The 26,342-nt window shown below is 39.3% G+C and overlaps 1 protein-coding gene across 1 annotated transcript in view; it reads right to left on the reverse strand.

The window, feature by feature from the left end:
- The window catches only part of LOC128685992 (UDP-glycosyltransferase UGT5-like), a 265,203-nt gene that overhangs the window by 98,752 nt on the left and 140,109 nt on the right, over window positions 1–26,342 (reverse strand). Inside the window, 2 exon segments of the mRNA XM_070083438.1 lie at window positions 2,938–3,031; window positions 16,251–16,328. Of these exon segments, the coding sequence (XP_069939539.1) occupies window positions 2,938–3,031; window positions 16,251–16,328 (172 nt within the window).

Raw genomic sequence — 26,342 nt, forward strand, 5'->3', positions numbered from 1 at the left:
ACGCCAGAAGGATGAAAATTATAGCATTAGAAAAATCTCACAAGCACTGATATTGTAACAGCCTAAACGAAATAACGTGGCAATAATAAAAATATCGGTCATATTTCAATAAGACATCAATGTCTTTAAATGCATAAATATATTGTCAGTGATATAGACTTCTAAAAGTTATGTACAGGAAACGGGGCTCAATATAATATACTCATTTGAAGGGGGAGTCATCTGCAATAACAAAAAAGACAGCCGCAGATATTCGACCCACATAATTCTGAGGCAAACTTTGGTTCAAGCTTCAGAAACTGCAGGAGAAATAGGCCCTAATTCCTAGGTGTGGCATTACATTTTAAGACAGTCTGGTGCATTCTTTTAAGAGCCCAATTTTAGACTGTGTACTATTGCCTCAACTAAAAACGCAACTAATTTGAACAGCTCGTCACTGATGTTGTATAATGACTGCCTGTCATGCTTAATAATTGCCGTTTCTACAATATTCCCTTCAAGGCAGGAGGTACAAGGGAATATGACTCTTGCTTCCCACCAATTTGCCGGGTTATTACAAGCTCATATGTGTTTGAAAATCGCGTTCAACTTCTGTGCTAAATGTGTCGAATAACGGTCAGGAGACATTCTCACCTCCAATGATTTCCCCGTTTGTCCCCAAGAGGAGAATCTGCAATCATTGCAACCAACTCTTTAGACACCACCAACACGTTGTTGTGGTGCATTCTATATCAGGATGCTTCTAGCAGTCCGTGAATTTTTAAATACTACTTGCATATTAAATCTTCTAAGAGCATTCGACAGGATAGATAAATTCTCGTTATATGGGAGGACCAGCACATTTTTGGTCTGAGGTGTTATCGTAGGTTCTGTTCTATAATAAGTTTTCCTAGCTGTCAGCAAGGCAGATTCCACAAACATCTTAGGATACTGCAGTTTCATGCCAATGTCAAATATTTTCTTAATTTCTTCAACTAGGAACTCCGGACTGCACACTCGAATATTATTGAATGTATGAGCACACATTGGTGGCCTTCCTATATACTGTAAACTTTCTATCAACACTGTGTATCAGCACATCTAAGAATGGAAGTTTACAGTACACCTCTTTCATCACGGTGAATTTAATAGACAGGACTAAAGTGTTAAGTCTTAGTAGAAACGTTTCCAGGGCCATATCATATCTGAACCATTTAGCTCTACATGGCAGGATATCTTTCAACAGTCTAGCCTCGAGAAATTCCATATACAGATTGCTCAATAAGGAATATTACAACCCAGGAGTCCCAAAGGCCTGTTATCCTGGGTGTAAAGGGAGCAAAATAAACACAGCAGAAAAGCTTTTGACTTGTATTATCCTTCACCAATTTAGAGCAGAATTATGTACACTATATTCACTATGTACTACAATAGGTATTAGTACACTCCACGGTAAACAAGGCAGAATAGAAACCACTAGAGAGCAGACCGTGCTTCAACCAGCTCTAGAATGGGAATGACAAGGGCAGACAGGTGAGTGGTACCCACAACACCTCTGTGATTGCCAAAACCATCTTCTCATTGGCTGGAACCTGGGTACTGATTGAACGACGGGGCCCCATCATCAACCCTCAGTCCCTGGTTCGCTGGTTGGAGGAGATAGTCATTCAGTGAAGGTGTGTACATGCGCATAATAAAGGCTACGTACTTTTTGCATGCCACAGGGGACAACGGATTACCCATCTCCATTATTGCCACGTTAATTTTGTTTAGGCTATTACAATATCAATGCTTGTGAGATTTTTCTAATGTTATAATATTCATCCTTCTGGCCGTGGGCACTGTTGTGCCTGGGAGCACTTCCGGTACCCTTTCCTCTCTCCCTCCTTTACTCACTCACTCCAGTGAAGACGGTCATCTAGGAACGTACTTGCATGGACATCCTCCTCTTTTCTGCAATTTTGCAAGCTCCTGATGATGTGCTGATTGCAACACGAAATGTCTAGAGCTATCGTTCTACTCCCCATCTGGTTGTTTTGCATCCTGTATCGCTTGGTTTGTAATATTTGTAAACTATATATATATATATATATATATATATATATATATATATATATATATATATATATATATATATATATATATATATATATATATATATATATATATATATGTATGTATGTATATGTCGCGCCCAATAGGTAAGTACAGGCAATAACATGCGATAATACCAAATAAGGTAAGCGAAAATTTGTGTATGCGATAATTTTGCAAGAATCATTCTGAACGAAACGAAAAAAATATATTTCTTTGTGTTTGTTTATTATTAAATTATTGTAAACTTATCTAAAATATATTAAGTTGGATTAGGCTAAATTAAATTGAGCTTGTTATAATAAGATTAGGTAAGTTCTCTAAGGTTCTTTTGGTACAAAATTGTTAATTTGTACATTAACTTAAATAAAAAAAATTATCTTTAAATGTATAAGAGAATATTTTAGAAAAGACTTAATTTTAAATGAATTATTGCTAATTGACCAATTTTACCTTTTCGGAACGACATATATATATATATATATATATATATATATATATATATATATATATATATATATATATATATATATATATATATATATATATATATATATATATATATATATATATATAAATGATGACTGAGCATGAAAAATTAAATATATTTTCCAGGCGTAGTGACAAATCTATTACTCTTTTATTTAACCAAATTCTTGATAATTAAATTATATAATTTATCTATATAACTTGCAAAAAATACTGACATAAGAAACAGAAGAACAAATTAAAATATAGCCTAAAATTTAATATTTGTTTGCAGGCCCTGATCCACCGGGAGGCCTAGTCATGGACCGGGCCGCGGGGGCGTTGATCCATGGAATAACCTCCAGGTAAACTCCAGGTAAACCTAGTTTAACTAACCTTTGGTAGAGGTTTGGCTGGTTTACAGTGGATGCCGCCAGCGTGGATTACTGTGGGCACGTAGGGTCTTGCTGGCACCTCAAGCATCTCCACACTGATACAATGAATACTGTTTTTTTTAAATTGAAGAATAATGAAATAAAATTTCGACACGAATGGAAAATAGATACAAATGCAGTGTAATGCGATTCTTTATTGACTACCTTTCTGGTAAAGCCCACTGTGTGGGCGAAATGTAGTTAAAAAAATGATCGCATTATACTGCATTTGTGTATATTTTTCCATTATCTTAAAGCTTTCTTTATTCGACATTATTATAGCCATTATACAGGAGGTTTATCAATAGTTTTTCCTGTGTATTATAACCTTGAGAAGAATGAAATCCGAAAAGGGGTAAATATTTTCGAGTTCCTTCTTTTATGAAAACAAATACATAAAAAGTTATATAAGTGCAATTAATTATACTCAAATGTGGATATAAATATTGAGGAAAAAATTATAAGTTTAATTCAATAATAAATAAAAAAATATTATGTCTAATTTAACCTAACTGAAGCAAAATAGAAAAAGAAAATTAGTCAATTATAAAGTTATGAAGGAATACATAGAATTTGTAAGCAGTCTTGATGTTTAGACGTCGGTAGATCACTTGACAATTTTCCAATACAGCAGCAAGACGATGCTGAGGCAAGTTGAAGAGTAAACAAGGACAGCCGTGAAGTAGGTTCTGCCTACAAGCAACTCGCAGCTTGTGTTAAGCAAGAGAATGCTTTCTTTTGGTGACATCTCCTCGTGGTCCATAAAACAAATGACCTAACACTAGTTTTACGGGCTGAGAAAAACAGAGGTTATCGGAGGTCACATAGGTTATGGCACAGAGACATGTGAGAAGCCAAATTAAACCCAAGTCAATGTACTACTAATTAGGAAGAGAGTCAGGAGTACCAAATCGCTAGTTTTCTCCCGGGAAGGTAAGTGGAGCTGATGATCAAAACAACACCGAGTAATTAGGGAGAGAGTCTACTTGTTAACATTTACCAAACAACATACAATGTACACATTCCTCACATTTCTCTTATAGTCAAGTACCATAAGAGAAAATATAGAGGAATAAAGGAAGTCCCGACTAGTCACTCCGAGAAATGGTTAGCAGACCTCTTAATATATATACAACGTGAAACTTAAATGCCTGCATAGCCCAAGACCACCTAAGATGGCGGCTGTTAGAGCCTTTGAGAATTTCAAGATTGTCACCAAGTCACACATCTGATTCTGTGGCAAACCTAGTTAATTTTCTATTAGAACCGTTTCCCAAGGTTACATAGCCTTAATAATAATAATAATAATAATAATAATAATAATAATAATAATAATAATAAAGATGATTATTATTATTATTATTATTATTATTATTATTATTATTATTATTATTATTATTATTATTATTATTATTATTATTATTATTATTATTAATTAAAATATACAAGCACATTAATCATACATACGAAATATAAAATATTCTAGCGTGTTAGTGTAATTCACAAGCAGTATAGATCACAACGGAATAAAAAAAAAAACTAACTTTTCTTACGTAACTTTTTCAGTGTAATAGCTGAGCTTGTTGTGATTGGCAGATCCTTTTGACATTCGCAGGAATATTGGAATATATTTTCCTCGACCAATTGTCATCTTCCCTCTTCACAGTTTTTATCTTAGTGAACATATCTTATTATACAAATAAGATGTGAAAAATTGTAAGAGAATTACGATTTTTTTTTTTTTTCGAACGTTGAGGTTTTCATTCTTAATGTCTATCCAGAAATAGTCCAGAGGCATTTCCTTATTACTTTAATTCTAGATTGTTGTCATTACTTAGTTCAATAAATTCTTCTTCTTCTGTGAAACTGAACTTCGGTGGGTTTGATACTGATGCAATAAATGGATTTCTCAACCAGGCATAATCTTCCGTACATGACTTTGGGAAATAGTACTGATTTTTATCTGTAACTACTTCAAGATGTTCAGAAATCAATGGCATGATATATTAAACCTTGATTGCAGAAACATGTGAAACATATTCATGTTGCCCATATTCTTAATTTTTCTTAGATCATTAATTTTGTCATTGGAGGATAATATACTTTAGGAGTTGCCTTACATATTGAAGTTTACCTTTCATTAATGTCAAAGATATTCACTAAGTTAGAAGGTAAGCAACACAGAAAAATTCTTTTTGTTGGTCAAGGGTAAAAGAAGTAAGTAACTCATCACTGAGTTCAAACACTTGTGACAACACTTTACCTCTGGGTAGCCATCTTGCCTCCGCGTGCAGAAGAATCACATTGTTTGCCAAAGAGTCGTGATTTAAGTGGCCTACTTTCTATGCTATGTCTGCTGTTTTATCATATATCCGTCTGTTAATGGTGTTATTGAGATTGGCATCTTTTTAACTTCTTTTTCTTCTTCACTCCCAGTCATCGCTTGTACTAAGTTGTTTTAAACCTGGAGAACAAGTGTCTCTGCTTCTTTATGAGTCTATATATTTTTAGCTAGTAATTCTGCTACTAAAGAGCTGGTCTCTTGAGCTTTATTAGAAACTGCTTCAGAAATATCAGGCTCTATTGTCGTCGCTCATTAAAAAAATCCCTTAAATTATGATCAAGGCTTGTTAGTAAGGTAGTCATGTTTCATAGACAAATGTCTCTTTAATTTGTTGGTTATCATGGCTTTATTGTTCAGTTTATCACATCAAATAACACATTCTGACGTAGGATTAACTTCATCACTATAACAAGTAAATCCCAGTTCTAAATAACTGTTCAAATGTAAACAACTTTTCTTTCTTCTAATCACACCAGTTTTACGGGAAGTGGGAACCTTTGTCTTCCTTTTCGTCCTCACCACAATCCTCCTCCTGTCTTCTTGATCAAAACTTGTCCATATTAAGTTAAAGAGCAACATACTGTTTAAAACAGTACCAACCAAACACAACAGCAAGAGCCAAGCTATACTCCACATCCACAGTCCCACACCCTCCTAGCACTAATATTGCAACACCAGCAGACTATCATAATATCCTGGGGAGACTACCACATCCATAGCCAGCACCAACCCCTCCCACCCCCAGAATGCAGTTCTAGAAATGAAGCTGAAGGTGTGGTACACCAACATAGATGGAATTACAAATAAAAATAAGGAATGGCAGGAAAGCATCACTGAGACATCCCCGTGCGTCATAGCAACCACAGAAACAAAGTTCACGGAAGTGATAACAAAAGTGATCTTCCCGTCTGCTTATCAGATCCTCACGAAAGACAGGGAAAGGGAGAGAGGGGAGAGAGGAGGAGTTGTACTGTCCGTCAAAACCCAATGAAGTTTTGAGAAGACGGGAGGACTAGACAGGGGTAGCGGATGACTATGTAGTAGGAGCACTGCATACTAGGGGCCCAAAAGTGATGATTGCAGTGATGTACAACCCACCACTGAACAGCAGGAGGCCAAGACAGAAATACGATGAAAACAACATAGTGATGGTGGCCACACTAGCCGAGACTGTCAGAAGGCCCACAAGCAGGGCAAAGTTACTCATCAAGGGAGATCTGAATGGGAGAATCTGGAGCCACATGGGGGACCAGAGATGTGGAGAGCCAAGATGCTGGAGACAGTGCTAGAAAACTCCTGCAAGGCTGGACCTTGTAGTTACCTTGAGCAGTTGAGACACATATCACACACATGAAAGGCCCCTAGGTGCTAGTGATTACATAGTGACCACATAGTCTTGAGTTTTGAATAAATAGTAGAGCTAACAATGGAGACTGAAGCAGCAAAAAAGAATGGGAGAAGCCAAACTTCTTTGTCAAAGTAATAGAAGTAAGACACGATAGAGAGAAGGATGGGTAGACTGCACCCACTCTGTGGGTGTAGTATAATGTAATCCTTTATTGACAACGTTTCGCCCACGCTGTCAATAAAGGATCACATTATACTGCTTATGTGTTTATATTTCCTCCTCTCCTTACACCTTTTTGCTTTGTATTGGACTGATGAAGCCACTGTGTGACGAAACGTTTCTTTTGTAAAGATACCCAAGCGTTGCACATGTGTCTAATTTATCAACTTGTCGGTTCTCTGAACCGACATACTAGTCGGAGGGACTGATTACATTGTTATCTTCTTTCTTCAGATTCAACACTCTCAGATAACTTTGACTGGGAATTTAGAGTCTAACAACTTCTTAGGGGTAGTTCAGGATTATTTTTTTTAAAACAGTTTGTGACAGAACCTACAAGGGACAATAACTTGCTTGACTTGGTTCTGGCAAACAAGGAAGTCCTTGTTAATAATTCAGAAATTTCAGAGGAACTTGGCGCAAGCGACCACAAAACAATTACCTTAAGCAGTGAATGGAAGTATGATAGCAGGGAAACTCAATAACAGCCCCAGATTTTCTCTTAGAAAATTACAATGGGTTTAGAGAACAACTATCATCTGTGGACTGGGGTAACAAAGAGAGCTATCAGTATGAGAGCTTTCTAAACACTACATGCTGCCCAAAGTACATTTATTTCGTATACAGAAATTAGATCGAATAGAAATGACCCTAAATGGATGAATAATAGGCTCAAATGTGTTTTAGGGCAAAAACAAACGAATTTATAGGCTCATCAAAAAAGGTGAACCAGTATATTGACATTAAGAGGGACGTTAAAAAGGGAATAAGAACAGCTAAACGTGACTACGAAATTAAAGTTTTTAGGGATTCGTAAATTAACCCAAAAAGTTTTTTTTCAGGTTTATAGAACAAAAGTTAGAGAAAAGGCAGGTTCCCTTAAAAATTACTCTGGGCATCTTACTGACAAGGAGAATGGAATGTGCTCGAGTTTTAATAATTATTTTCTTTCGGCTTTCACACAGGAAGACACTAACAATATCCCAGTAATTAATTTTTATAGCGGGCCAGAAGAAGAAAAATTATGTAATATCACAGTCACTAGTGAAATTGTTATTAAACAAGTAGACAGACAGAAAAAAATAAATCGCCGGGTCCTGATGAGCCTTTTTGAAGGGTTTTTAAGGAATGCAAAATAGAATTCTGTGAGCCATTGACTAATATTTTTAATTTATCTCTTCAAACAGGTGTAGTGTCTGATATGAAAGACGGCCAATGTAATTCCTATTCGTTACCATCAAATTACTGCCCAATAAGTCTAACTTCAATTGTTGGCAAATTATTAGAGTAAATTATAGCTGATAATATAAGAAGCCATCTCGATAAGCATAATTTGATTAATGATACTCAGCATGGATTCACGAGGGGGCGTTCCTGCCTAACTAATTTACTAACTTTCTTCAATAAAGCTTTAGAGGCCGTTCATCACGATAAAGATTTCGATATTGTTTATTTGCATTTTAGTATGGTTTTTAATAGAGTACCATATCAGAGACTGTAAAAGAAAGTGGCAGCTTATGGCAGTGAGGGAAAAGTGCTGTCATGGATCGAGTCATGGCTCACCAAGAGGAAGCAGAGAGTGAGCATCAATGGGTTTAAGTCTGAGTGGAGATGTATAACAAGTGGCATCCCAAAGGAATCAGTTTTAGGCCCGTTGTTGTTTATAATATATATCAGTGACCTTGACGAGGGAATTAACAGTGATATAAGCAATTCGCTGATGACGCGATGATAGGTAGGATAATCGATTCAAACGTAGATGTCACAGAACTTCAGGAAGATTTAGACAAAGTTCGTGGTCAGAAAAGTGGCAGATGCAGTTCAATGTAGATAAGTGCAAAGTTTAAAAGCTTTGGAATGTTCATAACCCTAGCAATTACCACCTTAATAATGTTGAACTCAGCTGTTTAGAATACAAAAAGGACTTGGGGGTTATGGTAAGCACCAACCTTAAACCAAAACAGCAGTGCCTAAGCATGCATAATAAGGCAAATAGATTATTGGGATTTATATCAAGAAGTGTAAGCAAGCCGTTGTACTACATTAGTTATTCATCATTAGTAAGGCTTCACCTAGATTACGCAGCTCAGTTCTGGTCTCCATATTACAAAATGGATATAAATTCGTTAAAAAACATCAATTCATTGCTGCATAGCATTAGAAATCTTCCGTATGAAGAAAAAATTAAGTCCCGTATGAAGTTCCGTATGAAGAAAAAATTAAGTCCCGTATGAAGTTCCGTTTGAAGAAAAAATTAAGTCAAATTACATTCGCTTGTAAGACGAAGAATGAGGGAAGACATGATCGACGTGTATAAGTAGAAGATGGGTATTAACAAAGGAGATATAAATGAGGTCTTGAGGATATCTCTCCAAGAAACAACCCGGAATAATGGATTCAAACTAGATAAGTTTAGATTTAGAAAGGATATAAGAAAGTATTGGTTTGGAAATAGGATAGGTGATGAGTGGAACAGTCTGCCTAGTAGGGTTATTGAAGCTAAATCTTTGGGTAGTTTCAAATTTAAGTTGGATGAATACATGCGTGAGAGGGGATGGATTTGAGTGGAACTTGCACATGAGTTAGTGGATTTATCAGAGCTTATTGTTAGGGTAGAACTAAAGTGGGTTGGGTAAATATTCTGTTAGAGGGTTGGATTTATGAAGGACCTACCCAGTATGGGCCAACAGGTCTCCTGCAGTGTTCCTCCTTTCTTATGTTAATTGATAAAACCCCTGACTGGGGAAATGTTGTCAGAATATAGATACCCAGGAGCTGCACATGTGTCTTACTCATTGTTGCGACCCCTGAATGGGTCACAATGTATATAATGTATATTACCTGTTCATCTAATTTTATATTGCTTATATTTGCGATATTAGCTAAATTGTAAATATATTGCTTTATATTATTATTTGACTTAGTTATATTATTAGGTAGGATGTAACATTTATACATTATTCAGTGCTCATAGTTCTAGTGCTAAGTAGCTGACAGTATTGCCTAACTATCGCTTTGCTCGTTATGCTGCTGGCTTCTGTGTTGCTGGGCAGCAGCAATCCATGGAGAGTCGTGTGATCAGGGGGAATGACAACACCTCACCAGGAGTAGCCTGCCTGGCCTGCGCTGCCTCTTGTCTGACGTTCTTCTAACAAGACGTGCCTCTAGCTCTCCCTGCTCACCCTTGTTGGAAGATCGTCTCTGTCGCTTTCTTGTTGTTGGTTCTGTGTAACTCTGTACACAGAACATAGCCTAGACTTAGTGATTTTCGACGTTGTACTGAGGTTGTGTGCCGCATAGACACTCTGAGAAACTCAGGTCATGAGCTGTAGCTTCTGACATAATTCGTACTGGTATCTGTGCACTGTCACAGTCGGGGATTTTCTAATGCTGAACTTAGATTCAGTAGTATGGGAGTTTTGTGACTTTTGTGGAGGATCTGCAGATGGTCCCTACTTAGTGTCATTATATTATCTCCTTGTTCCTGATTCTGTGTCACTGTTGCTTGTTATATTGCTGTTCGGCTTATCAGTCGTTTTATTGTTCAAGCAAGCTGTTCTGATTGTCAGGTTGGTCAAGAAGTTAGTTTATGTGAGGACTTATAGCCAGTCACTGGTTACGTCTAGTCGAGTCTTGAGATGTAGCGAACTAGTTAGAGCACTTACACACATTCACACACTTGTATATATTTGTATTATGTTATTAAATGTGAACAATGTACCAGTCGGTACTTAAAAGCCATAAAGATACGATATGTGCCTTCTGTTCATGAGTGAAGTGTAGGAACTTGTATCCTATATTACATTCAATTGATTACTAAAATTTACTTCGATCTTATATGCCTAGACAACTTTGTTATTAATAAGCTTATTAAATGTTAATTTCTTTAGTTAGTAGCCTACCAGTTGTAATCCTGAAACACTATTGAATCTTACTTAATTCTAATGGATAACTGGACCAGGATACTGAGTACTTTTTACAAAAACCCAGTAACAGGCTGGATGCTAGAAGGGCAGTCTTTTCTAGTACTCACTGGAGATCTCTATGCTTATAAGATGTCGCGTTTTTCGTAACAAATGGGGGCCTGTCCGGGATGCTCTTGATCCAAGGTGCTCGAGAAATTGTCCAGTTTGACACACTAGTAACTCTATGGTCAAACACTTTGAGTACTTTCCTAATCTGAAAATTTTGAGTTTAGTCTTGTACAACATATTAGGTGGATGCATGTACTTGAATGAGTCTCTTGATCCAAAGAGATGGAAATACTGTTTATGAGTTCTAGTTCTAAGACAACCCACACTAAAATTCCTATTAGGATTATAGTTTCCAATAATCACTCTCTCATAGTGCATTTATTTTCGTGATGTATGTCAAAGTGAAACAGTTTATTGATACTCTGACTTTGTCGGAGTTGAATACTTTAAAGCTTCAGATGCGTTGGCAAGTAGCCACATATCTGGGTGTGACGTATAACAGGAATTACACCGCAGAAACTGTCAGAGTGTTAATTAACGATATATTGTTTCCTGCTCATGAAGAGATGTCTGATTATGATTCAGATACATAGAGCATAGTGTCTCTATTAGGAAGTATGACTCTATTTGATGACATAGAAGAGAGAGCAACTATGGAAGGAGTGTCTGAACCTAGTGTAACTCTGTTCATGCTCACACCTTCCTGCCTGACTAACACAATATTACAGAGTGTAGCTGGTAGTATGACTTAGCCTCATACTAGTACTTATCCTAGACCAGATCTAGACTCTCTAGGGATGGCTGGATAAGGTGTCTGACCTAAGGACCATCCAGAAAGATATGTTAATTTCCCCACTTCTCTATTACCTACTGGTCCTATCTCTGAGGAACAATTTGAGAGGTTGGAACGCCTCATTATGTTGCAGATTTCACAAATAGAGGCACAGAGGAAATTGAATGAAGAAGATTTCCAGAGAGAAAATGTTTGTCTCGGAAGTCAACAAACTGATAGATCTGACAAAGTTGATAAACCTGTTAGTACAACACAGGACATATTTAATGTGCAGAAAGCTGCCTCAATGGTTCCTAAGTTTTTTGAGAGTGACTTAGACACCTATTTTGATGTGTTTGAGAACCTGGCATGTGCTATGAACTGGCCACGTAAGCACTGGGCCACCTTGTTTCACACAGCTTTGACAAGAAAAGCTCAAACTTGTACTGCTGCTTTGCCATTTACCAAGTACATTAGTTATGATGCTGTCAAAGAAACTATTCTAGAGACATATAACTTGTTACCTGTAAGTTATCAACGTGCTTTTCGTACGTTACAACGACGACAAGATCAAACTTGTTTAGAGTTTGCTCGTGAGAAAAAAAGTTGCATTTGAGAGGTGGTGCAGAGCCACCAAGTGCAATAATTATAACAGTCTGGTTCAGTTGTTACTTCACAAAGAGTTTTACAACTGTGTGTCTGCTGACATACAAGAATATCTGATCGATCATACTGCCTCTGATATTCTGGAAACTGCAGCATTAGCAGACAACTACGAGATTTCTCACAAATTTGTGCGTACTAAAACACAGAGAAACAAGGTAACTAAAAGTTGTCCTTGAAGTTGGCAACCTAAATCAGCTGATCAGTGCCGGCTTGATGTACCTGCTACTGTAACTTCTCGTACCTTTACCAGGAAAACTCACAATCCTGAATCTGTCTTTGTGATTAGACAGAAATCTGACATTGAGAAGAAGAAAGTTAAATGTACCTATTGTAACAGAAAAGGACATGCTAGAGAGTATTGCTATAAGTTAGAAAGAGATACGAGAAGCGGTCGTGCGACTGGCGCCCCCACGCAAGTCGTATCTTCTTCCGTGCAACAAAGGCACCAAAATCCTAATAATACCTCTGATCCCACTGTTTTAGATAATATTACTCAGGATAGATGACTAGCATCAGAAAGGGTATCTGATGAAAAGATTCATTCAGCGATGTGTCCTTACTTATCGAGAGGTAAAGTAGAACTTGACGAATCACATCCGGCCGAGATAATTACTTCCAGAGACACTGGCAGTTATCTCACATTATTGAGAGAAGATGTACTGCCCATAACTGATACATATTGCAAGATAGATGTATTGTTAGAAGCCTATGGTGGGGCTGTTATAAAAGTACCTCTTCACAAAGTTTACATTGAAACAAGCTATTATACTGGTTATATTTCAGTGGGTATATCCAGTGGTGTATTTCCCATCAAGTCAGTGGACTTGTTGATAGGGAACGATATCCTTCATGCTGGTATATGTAAGGAATCACTTGGAATTGATAACAACACTGATGATAATTATGCCATTGAAGCTTGTAGAGAGAAGCCTATTTTATTTCCTCTCAGCGTAATTACTAGAGCTATGTCAAAGATACAACAACCATCCTTGTCTCCTGTTGAGTTAGTGGATGACTATGATTTGGGCTTGAATATGTTGTTTAGTGACGCTCTGCGCCCAGGATCATTAACACTGACTCCTCCCTGTCATCAACCTAGTCAGGACACAACTGACGTTAAATTTCTAACTCATGATGATTTAATCAAGGATCAGATTGTTGATCAGTCAATGGAAAGACTGAGAGATATAGCAGTTAGTGAGAATGACACAAAGGATCTCGATAATTGTTACTATTATAGTAATGGTGTATTGATGGAGAAAAATACATGTAAGTTGTCAGCTGATAGTGTTTCCACCACAGTCAAGCATCTCGTAGTGTTACCAGTAACATTTCTTGAACAAGCCATTGATTTTGCTCACAATAGTCCCATAGGAGGACATTTGGGTGTCAAGAAGACACTCGGTAAACTGGGAAAACATTTTACTTGGCCAAAAATGAAGGAAACAGCAGCTGATCATGTGCAACGTTGCCACGTGTTTCAAGTGACAGGCAAGCTAGCACACACACCTCCACCTGCACCTCTCACTGAGCTTACTAGTAGCAAAGTTCAGTTCATCTGGACTAGGAGTTGTTCAGACTCGTTTGCAAGGCTGAAGCGTCTACTTTCCTCTGCACCTGTGTTGAGGAGTCCTAATTTCAATCTTCCCTTCTGTTTACATATAGATGCGAGTGGTTATGCAGTGGGTGCTGTGCTGCTCCAACAGTCAACATCCACTGACATTCTCCATCCTATATGTTACTATTCATCTAATCTCAAATGACACCAGAAAAATTATGCCACTATTGAGAAAGAGGCTCTAGCTCTTGTGGTGTCCTTGGAACATTTTGATGTGTATTTGGGCACTTCCCCATTTAAAATTAACATTTTTTCAGACCACAATCCACTCACCAACATAAATACAATGAAGAGTAAAATTGCTAGGATCATGAGGTGGGCTCTCAGAATCCAGCCATACTCTATTAGTATACAACATATCAGCGGTCATTGTAATGTAATTGCTGATGCTCTGTCACGTCCTTAATTATCATTGTTACATTTAAATTAACGTAATTTTATGCCCAAATACCTTTTGTTACTTGCTATGTCAAATTCGGTAAAGTAACATATTCTATCCAGCCCATGTTAACTATGTATACTCATGTCTAATTATTCTATTTATATATTCATAGTAGTGGTGATATATGTTGGTGTGAGAAGGAGACAGTTGGAGACAGAATCTGAGTGTTGAGTGTATAGTATGTTGTGTGGGCAATGCTAGTTACTGACTGGCGGAACACTCTCCTGTTCATATTCAGTCTCCACTACTATGATCGAGCCTCAACGTGTCATGCTTGTCTACGTTATCCTGTCTCTTCATTGATGTACATAGTCACGAGTATGCAGAGATACTATACGATGTGTACTGCCCTAGTACAAGAGGCATAACTTATAGTGAAATAGACATTGTAAAATGTAAGAAGTGTTGGCACAAGAGTTACTCTGAATTTTTATATTAAATTGTGTTATTAAAGTGACATGAGTAATCACAGTAATCTTGTGAAAGACACTAACACAACTCTTAGTGTGACCGTTTGTCGTGCTGGGGGGGGGGGGGTGTTGCGACCCCTGAATGGGTCACAATGTACAAAATGTATATTACCTGTTCATATAATTTTATATTGCTTATATTTGCAATATTAGCTAAATCGTAAATATATTGCTTTATATCATTATTTGACTTAGTTATATTATTAGGTAGGATGTAACATTTATATATTATTCAGTGCTCATAGTTCGAGTGTTAAGTCGCTGACAGTATTGGCTAACTATTGCTTCGCTCGTTACGCTGCCGGCTTCTGTGTTGCTGGGCAGCAGCAGTCCAGGAGTAGTCTGCTTGGCCTGCACTGCCTCTTGTCTGCTTGACGTTCTTCTAACAAGACGTCCCTCTATTTCTCCCTTGCTGGCCTTTGTTGGAAGATCGTCTCTGTCGCTTTCTTGTTGTTGGTTCTGTGTAACTCTGTTCACAGAACATAGCCTAGACTTAGTACTGAGGTTGTGTGTCGCAAAGACACTCTAAGAAACTCAGGTCCTGAGCTGTAGCTTCTGACCTAATTGGTACTGGTATCTGTGCACTGTCACAGTGGGGGATTTTCTAATGCTGAACCTAGATGTAGTAGTATAGGGGTTTTGTGACTTTTGTGGAGGATCTGCAGATGGTCCCTACTTAGTGTCGTTATATCATCTCCTTGTTCCTGATTCTGTGTCGCTGTTGCTTGTTATATTGCTGTTCGGCTTATCAGTCATTTTATTGTTCAAGCAAGCTGTTCTGATTGTCAGGTTGGTCAAGAAGTTAGTTTATGTGAGGACTTTTAGTCAGTCTCTGGTTAAGTCTAGTTGAGTCTTGAGACATAGTGAACTGCTTAGAGCACTTACACACATACACACACTTACTTGTATAAATTTGTATTATGTTATTAAATGCGAACAATGTACCAGACGGTACTTAAAAACCATAAAGATGTGATATGTGCCTTCAGCACAATACTAATGTATACGAGAGAAGTGTAGGAACTTGTATCCTATATTATATTCAATTGATTACTATAATTTACTTTGATCTTATACGCCTAGATAACTTTGTTATTAATAAACTTTTTAAATTTTAATTTCTTTAGTTAGTAGTCTACCAGTTGTAATCCTGAAGCACTATTGAATCTTACTAAATTCTAATGGATAACTGGACCAGGATACTGACTGCTTGTTACAAAAACCCAGTAACAGGCTGGATGCTAGAAGGGCAGTCCTTTCTAGTATTCACTGGAGATCTCTATGCTTACAAGATATCTCGTTTTTTGTAACTCTCATCATCTTTCAAAATGTCACTCAGAAAAACCTTAAAACCAATCATATGTATGTCACAGGCATTACGTTAAGTTTCATAGACTTTAAAACACCAGAAGTTCACTGTACCTATTGACAATAATGAGACTGCCGTTGAGTCGAACCTCCCTGAGCGTGGCGGCGTCCACTTTACTCTCGACTGCCATCCTAGGAAGAGAGAGACAGAACACCGACATTGTCGCAATAAGTGAGGAGTATATAGAGAGTGGTGAAGCAATGTAAAAAGAGAGCAAATGAAAGAATGGGTGAGATGTTATCTACAAATTTTGTTGAAAATAAGAAAAAGCTTTGGAGTGAGATTAATTTGTTGAGAAACTCTAGGAAACGAATGGGCTCATAATTAAAAAAAGAGAGGAGATTTATTAAATGGAAGATGGAGGGAATATTTTTAGGAATTGTTAAATGTTGATGAAGATAGGGGAGCTGTGATTTCGTGTATAGGGCAAGGAGGAATAACATTCTGTAGGAGTGGGGAAGAGTCAGTTGTGAATATGGGGGAAGTGCATGAGGGTGTGGGTAGAATGAAAGGGGGTAAAACAGCTGTGAATGATGGGTTAAAGATAGAAATGTTCAAAGTTGGTGGAGATATGGTCCTGGAGCGTTTAGCGTTTTTTTTTTTTTTAATAAATGTATAGAAGAGGGTAAGGTACCTAGGGACTGACAAAGAACATGCATAGTTCCTTTGTATAAAGGCAAAGGAAACAAAAGAGAGTGTAAAAATTAAAGGGCAATAAATCTGTTGAGTATACCTGGCAAAGTGTATGGTAGAGTTATTATTTGAAGAACTAAGAATAAGACGCAAAGCACGATAGTAGATGAACAATGAGGCTTTAAGAAGAGTAGGGGGTTTGTAGACCAAGTTTTTATAGTGAAACATATAGGTGAACAGTATTTAGATAAGGGTAAAAAGATTTTCTTGTCATTTATGGATTTAGAAAAGGCGTATGATAGGGTGGATAAGGAGGTAATGTGGCAGATATTGCAAATGCATTGAACAGGAGGTAGGTTACTGAAGGCAGTGAAGAGTTTTTTCTAGGATATTGAGGCTCAGGTTAATGTAGGAGAGAGAGGAAGATTATTTCCCAGTAAAAATAGGCCTTAGACTGAGATGTTAGATGTCACTATGGTTGTTCAATATATTTATATATAGAATTGTAGGAGAAGTGATTGCACGGGTGGGAGATGTCACAGTTGCTCTTTGCTGATGATACTGTGCTTTTGGTGGATTCTGAAGAGAAGTTACAGTTGTTGGTGGATGAGTTGGTAGGGTATGTAAAAGAAGGAAATTAAAGTGAATATAGGAAAGTGTAAAGTAATAAAGATAACAAGAAAATTAGGTAATGGAAGATTGGATATCAGATTGGAGGGAGAGAGTATGGAGGAGGTGAATGTTTTCAGATATTTGGGAGTGGACGTGCCAGCAGATGGGTCTGTGGAAGATGGGGTAAATCATAGAATTAATGACGGTGCACTGACGAGTCTGTGGAGACAAAAAAAATTATCCATAGAAGCATAGCCGGGAATGTATGAGAGTATAGTTTTACCAACGCTCTTGTTTCGGCGTGAAGCATTGATTGTGAATGTTGCAGCAAGGAGAAAGCTGGAGACAGTGGAGATATCATGTTTGAGGGCAATGTGTGGTGAGAATATAATGCAGAGGATCAATAGTTTGGAAATCAGCAGGAGGTGTGGGATTACCAAAACTATTATCCAGAGGGCTGAGGAGGGGTTGTTGAGGTGGTTCGGACATGTATGAGGCTGGAACGAAAGAGAATGATTTCGAGAATGTATAAATCTGTAGTGGAGGGAAGGCAGGGTAGGGGGTTGGTCTCGGAAACATTGGAGGGAATGTTAAAGGAGGTTTTGTGTGAAAGGGGCTTGGACTTCCAGCAAGCGTGCATGAGTGTGTTAGATAGGAGCGAATGGAAACAAACAGTTTTTAGGTCCTGATTTGCTGTTGGAGTGTGAGGAAAGTAACATTTATGAAGGGATGCAGGGAAACCGAGAGGCCGACCTTGAGACCTGTAGATGGGAAGTACAGTGCCAGCACTCTGAAGGAGGGGTGTTAATGTTGCAGATTTATAACTGTAGTGTAAGCACGCATAATATATATATATCCAAATATTCTTCCTTGAAGCCTTTTTATCCACTTCTCCGAGGCTATGGGTCCCACAATTTACACCAGAGGTGGACCCCATCTCCTATATAAATATATATATATATATATATATATATATATATATATATATATATATATATATATATATATATATATATATATATATATATATAATTATTATTTTATTATCACACTGGCCGATTCCCACCAAGGCAGGGTGGCCCGAAAAAGAACAACTTTCACCATCATTCACTCCATCACTGTCTTGCCAGAACGGTGCCTTACACTACAGTTTTTAAACTGAAACATAAATTATATATATATATAATATATATATATATATATATATATATATATATATATATATACATATCTATATATACATATATATATATATATATATATATAATTTGATTAATCCATTTCAGTCCCCCAAAAATACACTTACAGAAATTTTGCGGTGTATATTCCTGTGGCATTTATGACTGTATTCTCGTTTTTTTTGGTCTCATTTGATAGAATGAAACGTATATTACAGAAATAGAGATGATTTTCAATCGTTTACAAACTAAAAGCGCTTTGAAATTGAGCTCAAATTAGCGGAAATGTTCGATTTTTGCTGATGTTAAAGAATGAACAAATCACGTCATGCGTCCAATACACGTGGACTGGTGGGTCTAATATGCTTTCACAAATGCGCTGATACTATTTATACCAATTTTTTCAATAACGCAGTAGTTTTCATAGCAGTAAATCTTTTATTTTTTTGTGTGAATAAAAATTCAAAATGGAAAGCAAGCACAATATAAGATATGCCCGAAGTGGGAGGAGCAATAGGAGCGAGAGGGAGGGGTCAGCAGTAGGAGCATTCGGTATCTGATGAGTAGTCTTGATACCTGGATACTAGCGGTAGTGCGAATATAATGTTGTGTAATTAAGCTAATATTAATAATAAAGGTTATCTGTCTATCACTGTTATTCCAACTTGATATCAGGAACACAGTAGAAAACCTAGAAGCATAATAAAGACGCCGAAATTAATTAAAGGCATTTTATATGGAGAGGCTGAAGCGGCATTTACATCAGGACAGACACACTGTAACCAATTTTCTTTTTGGTTAACTGTTATCACTAATCTTCTTAGGCCCCATGGTGACTTATTTATACAAATAATATAAAAAATAAGAAGAAAAACGAAATAGTTTGCAGTGAATTTCAGAAGAGTTTTGTACTGAGCGACAGCTGCACTGCACTGACGCACATGATCTGGCACATTGTGTTTGATTGGTCAAGTGCCGAGCAAGCGGTCGATTACCGAGCGATTTTATTTACCGAACAAAAAGTTCAAGTACCGAATTCTTCTAGTACGGAGCTGTTCGAGCACTGGGGTTCCACTGCATATATATATATGCAGTTGCTTAACACAATCCTCCCTAATAGAGCTAAATGGTTCAGATATGTTGATGATATTTTGTGTCTTATGCCCAAAAATGTAGATATACACCATTTTCTTGGAAAATTAAATAGCTTAGCCCATTCTATAAACTTTACTGTTGAGTTTGAAGAAAATAACTCATTGCCTTTTCTAGATGTTTTAATTATTAAGGGTAATAATGAATTCAAATTTAAAATTTACAGAAAACCTACAAATAACTGTTCCTATGTCTTGTTTGCTCCCGTGGACTGAACCAAGATGCCCTCCATCGAGCAACTTTACCAGCAACTTAAGGAAGAATTGAGGGCAGCGAAGATGGAGATACGGCGATTGACCGAGGAAAACAAGAGGATTCGTAGTAGTCCTCCTGTTTCGAGTCCTCAGGTCAAAAAGGGATCGTGGTCAGTGGTTGGACAGCAGGGGACGACGAAGTTGACGATCAAGAAGACGAATGGAAAGCCAGAAACGATGAAGAAGAAAGAGACTGCTGTGGAAACTCCCGTGGAAACCTCCAACGCATTCTCGGTGCTACCCGACGAATGTGAGTCTACTACTGGGACATCCGTTTCGTCTGATTTCAGACACCCAAAAGTATGAAAATTTTTTAAAGCACGAAAAGTGCTGTTTACATTGTCTGCATCGCTATTGGGCCGTGCAGACCTCCTGCGCAAACGCTCTTCAGTTCCCTGACAGCAGTAGTGTGAGGTGGTGCTTGTCGCGCCTCTGTCGTCAGACCAGGAGAACTACTATTAGTCAACATGGCGTGCAGTTACAGACGCAGGATTAACACTGTCGGTATTGAACTTCTCAGTGGGGCAATAACGCCAGCCTCAGCCCAGGTATTACTACCTAAAATCATCAGAGACACGTATGGCATTCAGGATGAAGAGTTGTACGGCGTAGCATTGAACGGAGCACGTAGATTTTTTGTGAAACTGCTCTCAGCAACGGTTTACGAGTCGTTGGTCAACCGTTTTCAGGACGTAAGTCTTGATGCAACACCAGCTGTGTGTGTGAGGATGATCGATGTATCCAGACATTATACATGGATTAAATTGCGTAATGTCCCCTTTGAGGCGGATGAGACAGATATCAGAAAAGTATTTGAGGAATACGGAACTGTTCATGTGGCCCAGCATGGTAAGTGGGTGTCGGGTGCCTACACAGGTATGCCGGAGGGCACTTTTAACCTAAAAATGTCATTGCGACACCCCATACCGTCTTACGTGTACCTAAAGGAATTCAGGACACAGGTCATGGTGTCATACGCGGGGCAAAGGCGTACCTGCCGACTATGTGGGGAATACGATCACATAGCGGCGGAGTGTGGGAAGCGGCAACGAGCTCCTGGCCCAGAGGCGGAGACATCCGCTTCTACACCAGGGGAAGCAGGTGTTGATCAACGACGTGAAGGAGGGCGTGGTCGTCTATGGAGCGAGATAGTGGATGAGGCGTATAAAGCTGGGGGAGAGGGTGAGGCCCTTGACCAGTTACCTGGTCCAGACACACTTCCAGTGGATCGGGTTGAGCAAAAAGTACAGGAGGAAGTGTTGGAACTTGAGGAGGAATTAGCCGAGGTTCTGAAGTCCTTGTCACCGCCTGAGGAGGTGGATGCTCCTGGCAGGGTAGTAGAAGATGAGGTGAAGGCTGTGGGGCATCAACAACAGAATTATTCGGACGAAGGGAGTGATAGCGTGACTGAGGTGTCACCGAGATCTTTGTCACTGTGTACAGTGGAGGTAGAGGTACATTGTGAGGCATCCCCAGACCAAGCCATGGAGGATGCGCCTGTCACAAGAAAGAGAGCCGCGGCATCGGATTCAGATGATGTCCTAACGCCAGCGCAGCGGACTGGGAAGCAAATATGGGCAGAAAGTGAAGGTAGTGGTGGCCAGGACAGGAGGCACCGAAAGAAGGGGGGGTGGGAGAGAGGGAAGTGTGCAGGTGACAAGTGGTCCCACGCGTTCTGGTGGCCATAGGAAGAGTGAAGAGAGGAGGCAGGGGTGGAAACTTTAAAAGGCCTCCGGTGTATGACAGTAAACGTTCATGGTTTGTGTAATAGTGTAAAGAGAGAATGGTTTCGAAAGTTTCTGAATAAATTTAGAGTGGATGTTGTGTTCCTACAGGAGCACAATTTTAAGGAGGGTAGGGTGTTGGAGATGGAGGGGTTTCAGGTGGTAACCCTGCCATCTGCCCGTTTAAAAGGGGGGGTGGGTATCTTAATTAGGGAGGCGAGCCCGTTTGTTTTGCAGAGAAGTGAGGGGGGGGGGAGGGGGAAGGGTGTTGCGCTTAGATGGTTTGTGGATGGGAAAACGTGTGGCTTTTATTAGTGTATATGCGCCTGCAGAGAATAATGTACAGGTGAAGCAGGAGTTTGTGTGCGAGGACCTTGTGTTTTTTTTCCGTGCATTACCGGAGGTGGCAATAGTAGGAGGTGATTGGAACTGCGTCATTAGGAGGGCTGATGTGGAACCGAAAGGGGCAGGTTATGTGTCGGTGGCCCTACGAGATTTATTGAGAGATATTAGGTTAAGAGACGCTTTCGAGGGGGGGGCGTGGGAGACAGAGCATACATTTGTTAGGAGAGGGTATGCAGCGAGGTTAGATAGAGTGTATCTTTCTCACGGGGTTGTAGTGAGAGCTTTCAAAACTGTTGAAGTAGCATGGTCAGATCATAGAGCAGTGTTGGTGGAGGTTGGGTGGGAGGCGCTTGCAGAAATACACAGGAGTTACTGGAAATTAAATATAAGTGCATTGAGTGATGAGGAGGGGTTAGAGGGATTTTCTGTCCTATGGAAGGAGCTTAGTGAGGAGGCACAGGGAGTGGAAGATGTCGTACAATGGTGGGATTGTGTTGCCAAGGAAAGGATTAGGAAATATTATGTGGGGGTGGGCAAACGTATAAATGATTTTAAATATGGGCTTTCAAATTATCTGGAGGACAGGTTAAGGGGCTGTTATGAGAAGGGGGCTGTGGGGGGCAACTATCCTATGGATGAAATTGTCGAGGTCAAGGGGAGACTGAGGGAGTTACAAAATGAGAGGTTTCAAGCGGTAAGGGTGCAGGCAGGGGTAGAGGAGGTGCTATGGGGTGACAAACCATCGGCGTGTGTGTTGAGACGTCAAAAACAAAGACAGCAGGTTACAGCTATTCCGAGGTTAGAGGTACACGAGATGGCGGGGGGTTATAGAATGGGTCAGGAGATACTAACTACAAAAGGAATGTGTGTGTATGCGGATAAATGGCATGAAGGGTATTGGACAAGTGGGAAGGTGGGAAATGTGGATTTAGAGAAGGTGTGTGAGTATGTGACGTGTAATTTAGGGAATAGTGATAGAAAGGCTTTAGGGGGGGGGTAATAACAGAGGAGGAAATAGAGTTGGCTTTAAGGGGAATGAGGAAAGGCAAAGCACCAGGAATAGACGGTCTCCCGGCTGAATTTTATCTCCAACATTGGGAGGTGATAAGGGGTTTCATGGGAAGGTTATTTAATCAGATGAAGGAGAAGGGTGTGATGGGGGACAAGCAAGCAACAGCAGTTGTAGTGTTGGTCCAGAAGGGTAAGGGGCAGCACACCCTCAAGGAGTACCGTGCCATATCCCTGTTATGTGCTGATTATAAGTTGTTCGCTAAAGTCTTGGGTAATAGGTTCAAATGTGTGGTAGGGAGAGTGGTTTCGAAAACGCAGTATGGTTTGCCTGGAAGGTCGATGATTGAGGGTCATGGAATACTGCGAAGTTTTGTGGAGTCAAAAGGGGGGGGAGGGAGGGCGGCGTTGTTGGCTTTAGACTGGCAGGGGGCCTATGACAGGGTGGAACGCGGAGCATTGGGAGCTATACTTAGGAGGCAGGGTTATGGGGATGAAATAGTTAATTGGGTATCCACGTTGTACAATGGTGCCAAGATGAGGGTACAGATTAATGGATGCTTGGGGGAGGGGATTGTAATGGGTAGGGGACTTAGGCAGGGGTGTCCCATGTCACAAATGTTGTTTGCGTGCATTCAGGACCCCTTCTATAGAATGGTTGAACGTTGTGTATGTGACACGAGTGGAGGGAGGGGGGGTGGGGTAGGGAAAGTGTGGCCGGGAATCATAGGATACGTAGACGATACAACAGTCCTGGTTCGGGAGGGGATGACGTTGGGTGTTTTGGATGATGTTGTGCAACGTTTCGGAAATGCAACAGGGATGCAGGTAAATAGAGAGAAGTCAATGATCATGGGGTTGGGTGATTGGGTGGAGGGGGGGCGGAGATGTAACGTTGTGAGAAAACAAACGGTGTCTGTAAAAATTTGTGGTATCACCTATATGGGTGATTTGGAAGCTGCTCGGGAGGAAAACTCGAATAGATTAATGGAAAGGATTCAGGGACGTCTGGGTGCATTGCGACCTCATCATCTGACTCTCGTGCAACGTGTGATTGTTATAAATGTATTATTGTATAGTAAGGTTTGGCACGTAGCAGCAGTGTTCCCATTAACAGGGACGGCGATTGTGGGAATTCTGAGACGAGTGTTTAACTTTTTGTGGGGTTCAAGGTGCGATTGGCTGAGGAGAGAGGTTGTAATGTTACCTGTGCGCCAGGGTGGGTTGGGGTTGTTGGATCTGAGGAGGAGGATTAAATGTGTGTTTCTTAAATGGGAGGTTTTGCGCGAAGGTGTGAGTGGAGGGCAGCTGGGAAAAGTACATGATAGGTTGAGTAAGCTGTATGGTGGTGTGGAGTTGAGGGAATGTGAAACTATTTTGAGGGCTTTGATGTTGGTTAGAGAACCCAGGAAAATTCGAGTAGGGGTTTTGTGTAAGCTGCTTGTAGACAGGATTGTTGTACCAGTTGAGGGATTGTTCCCCATGTACGCATGGACGAGTATTTGGTATAGGTTTGGCAGGTTGAAGTTAAAGCCTAGGGTAAGAGAGGTAATGTATCGTTTTTTGCATGGCATACTACCGTCGGGGGAGGTTTTAAGAACAAGAGGGGTAATTGTGGGCGGAAGGTGTGGAATCTGTGGGGAGGATGAGACGGCGTTCCATGCAGTATACTTTTGTGGGGAACTGGAGGGTGTTAGGTATTGGTTAAGTAGGGTAGTACAGGGGGTGGGGGGTCGAGGGGTGTCGGTTCTGCGTGCACTAAGCCTAGATGTGGGAGGGTTCGATGAGAGTGTTATAAGAGCTTTGGATTATATAATAGTGGATTATATATATATATTGTGGGTGATGAGGGGGAGGGGGAATTGTGAGGTGCGGAGGCGGGTACTAGCGGTAACGGTTTATCGTACGATGTGTCGTAATAGAGAACTGTATGGGAGGAGGTGGGAGAAGGATTTTTCGGAAGGGTATAGAATGTTAACGTTAGGTTTTCTCATCAATCTACGACTGGGGCTGAGTGAGTAAGGGGGGGGGGGGTTGGGGAATACATACGGAAAGGGGGTTTTCAGGGGGACACAGCGGGGTCGCCTCCTGGGGAGGGGTGTGAGTAAGGTGTATGAGGGTATATGAAGGTGTAGATGAGTGGCATACGTGTATGTAGCATGCAAGTGGGCACAGAAAGCAAAGGTGATATCAAGTAATTACGTAGTACCTGAATGGAGAATTCTGTGTTTGAGGAGTCAGGGTCGTCATGACCTTATTCATGTATTAAGTGTGAATGGTGTCAAGATTATAGTTTTCAGACCGTGAAGAGCTTTAGGGCTTATGTAGAGTGCGGTTTTATAGCCTTTATTGGGCATATTTCATGTGCGATAATTGTATCGCAATGAGAGGTTTTTTAAATTATGTCTGTGTTGAGTGTAGTGGGTTTTTTGCGAGTGTACTGTCTTTATTTTAGAATTATATAATGTGCTCATCCAGTTGCTGCTAGATGGAACGATAATGACTTCCATAAATTTGTAATGCCTCGTTAAAAGTTTGTAATGGGACAGTATGGTTTAGTCTCTTACTTTATATAATGTGCTCAGCCGGTGGAAGAGGCTGTATTAATATTTAGTAATATTTGTTAATATTTACTTAGTATAAGTGTGAGGCTTAGGTTTTGATTTTTGATTTAGGATTTGATTTTTTTTTTTTTTTTTTTTTTTTTTTTTTTTTTTTTTTTTTCAATGCTTGAAAAGAGATTGTAGTGAGGCACGTATGTATGTGCTTAGGTACTTCTTATTGTATAGGGGTTTAATTTTGGGGAAGAGCATGTAACTGAGATTGGGTTGTAGGTTATTACTCTGTTTATCTCCTGTGAAGGTTGTGAACCTTTGTCATATGTCCGTCATAGTATGTTAACTATACAAATCTGAAAGTTGTATATAGTTTACATTTTATATAGTTTATATAGTTATAGTTTATTTTGTTTATCATAGTATGTTATATGGAAAATTTTGTGTGTATATGGGTAACCTCTATTATGTCAATTACAATGTGTTGTTAATAATTGGTTAGTGTATGTTGTGTAGGATTGAGAATCCTACTGTATCCTTTTTATATCTTAATTTAATATCAATGCTGTAAAGTTTTTAAATAAAATATAAAAAAAAAAAAAAAAGAAGTACGGAGCTGTTCGAGCACTGGGGTTCCACTGCATATATATATATGCAGTTGCTTAACACAATCCTCCCTAATAG

Source organism: Cherax quadricarinatus, chromosome 9 (assembly GCF_038502225.1).
Source record: "Cherax quadricarinatus isolate ZL_2023a chromosome 9, ASM3850222v1, whole genome shotgun sequence".
NCBI lineage: Eukaryota > Metazoa > Arthropoda > Malacostraca > Decapoda > Parastacidae > Cherax > Cherax quadricarinatus.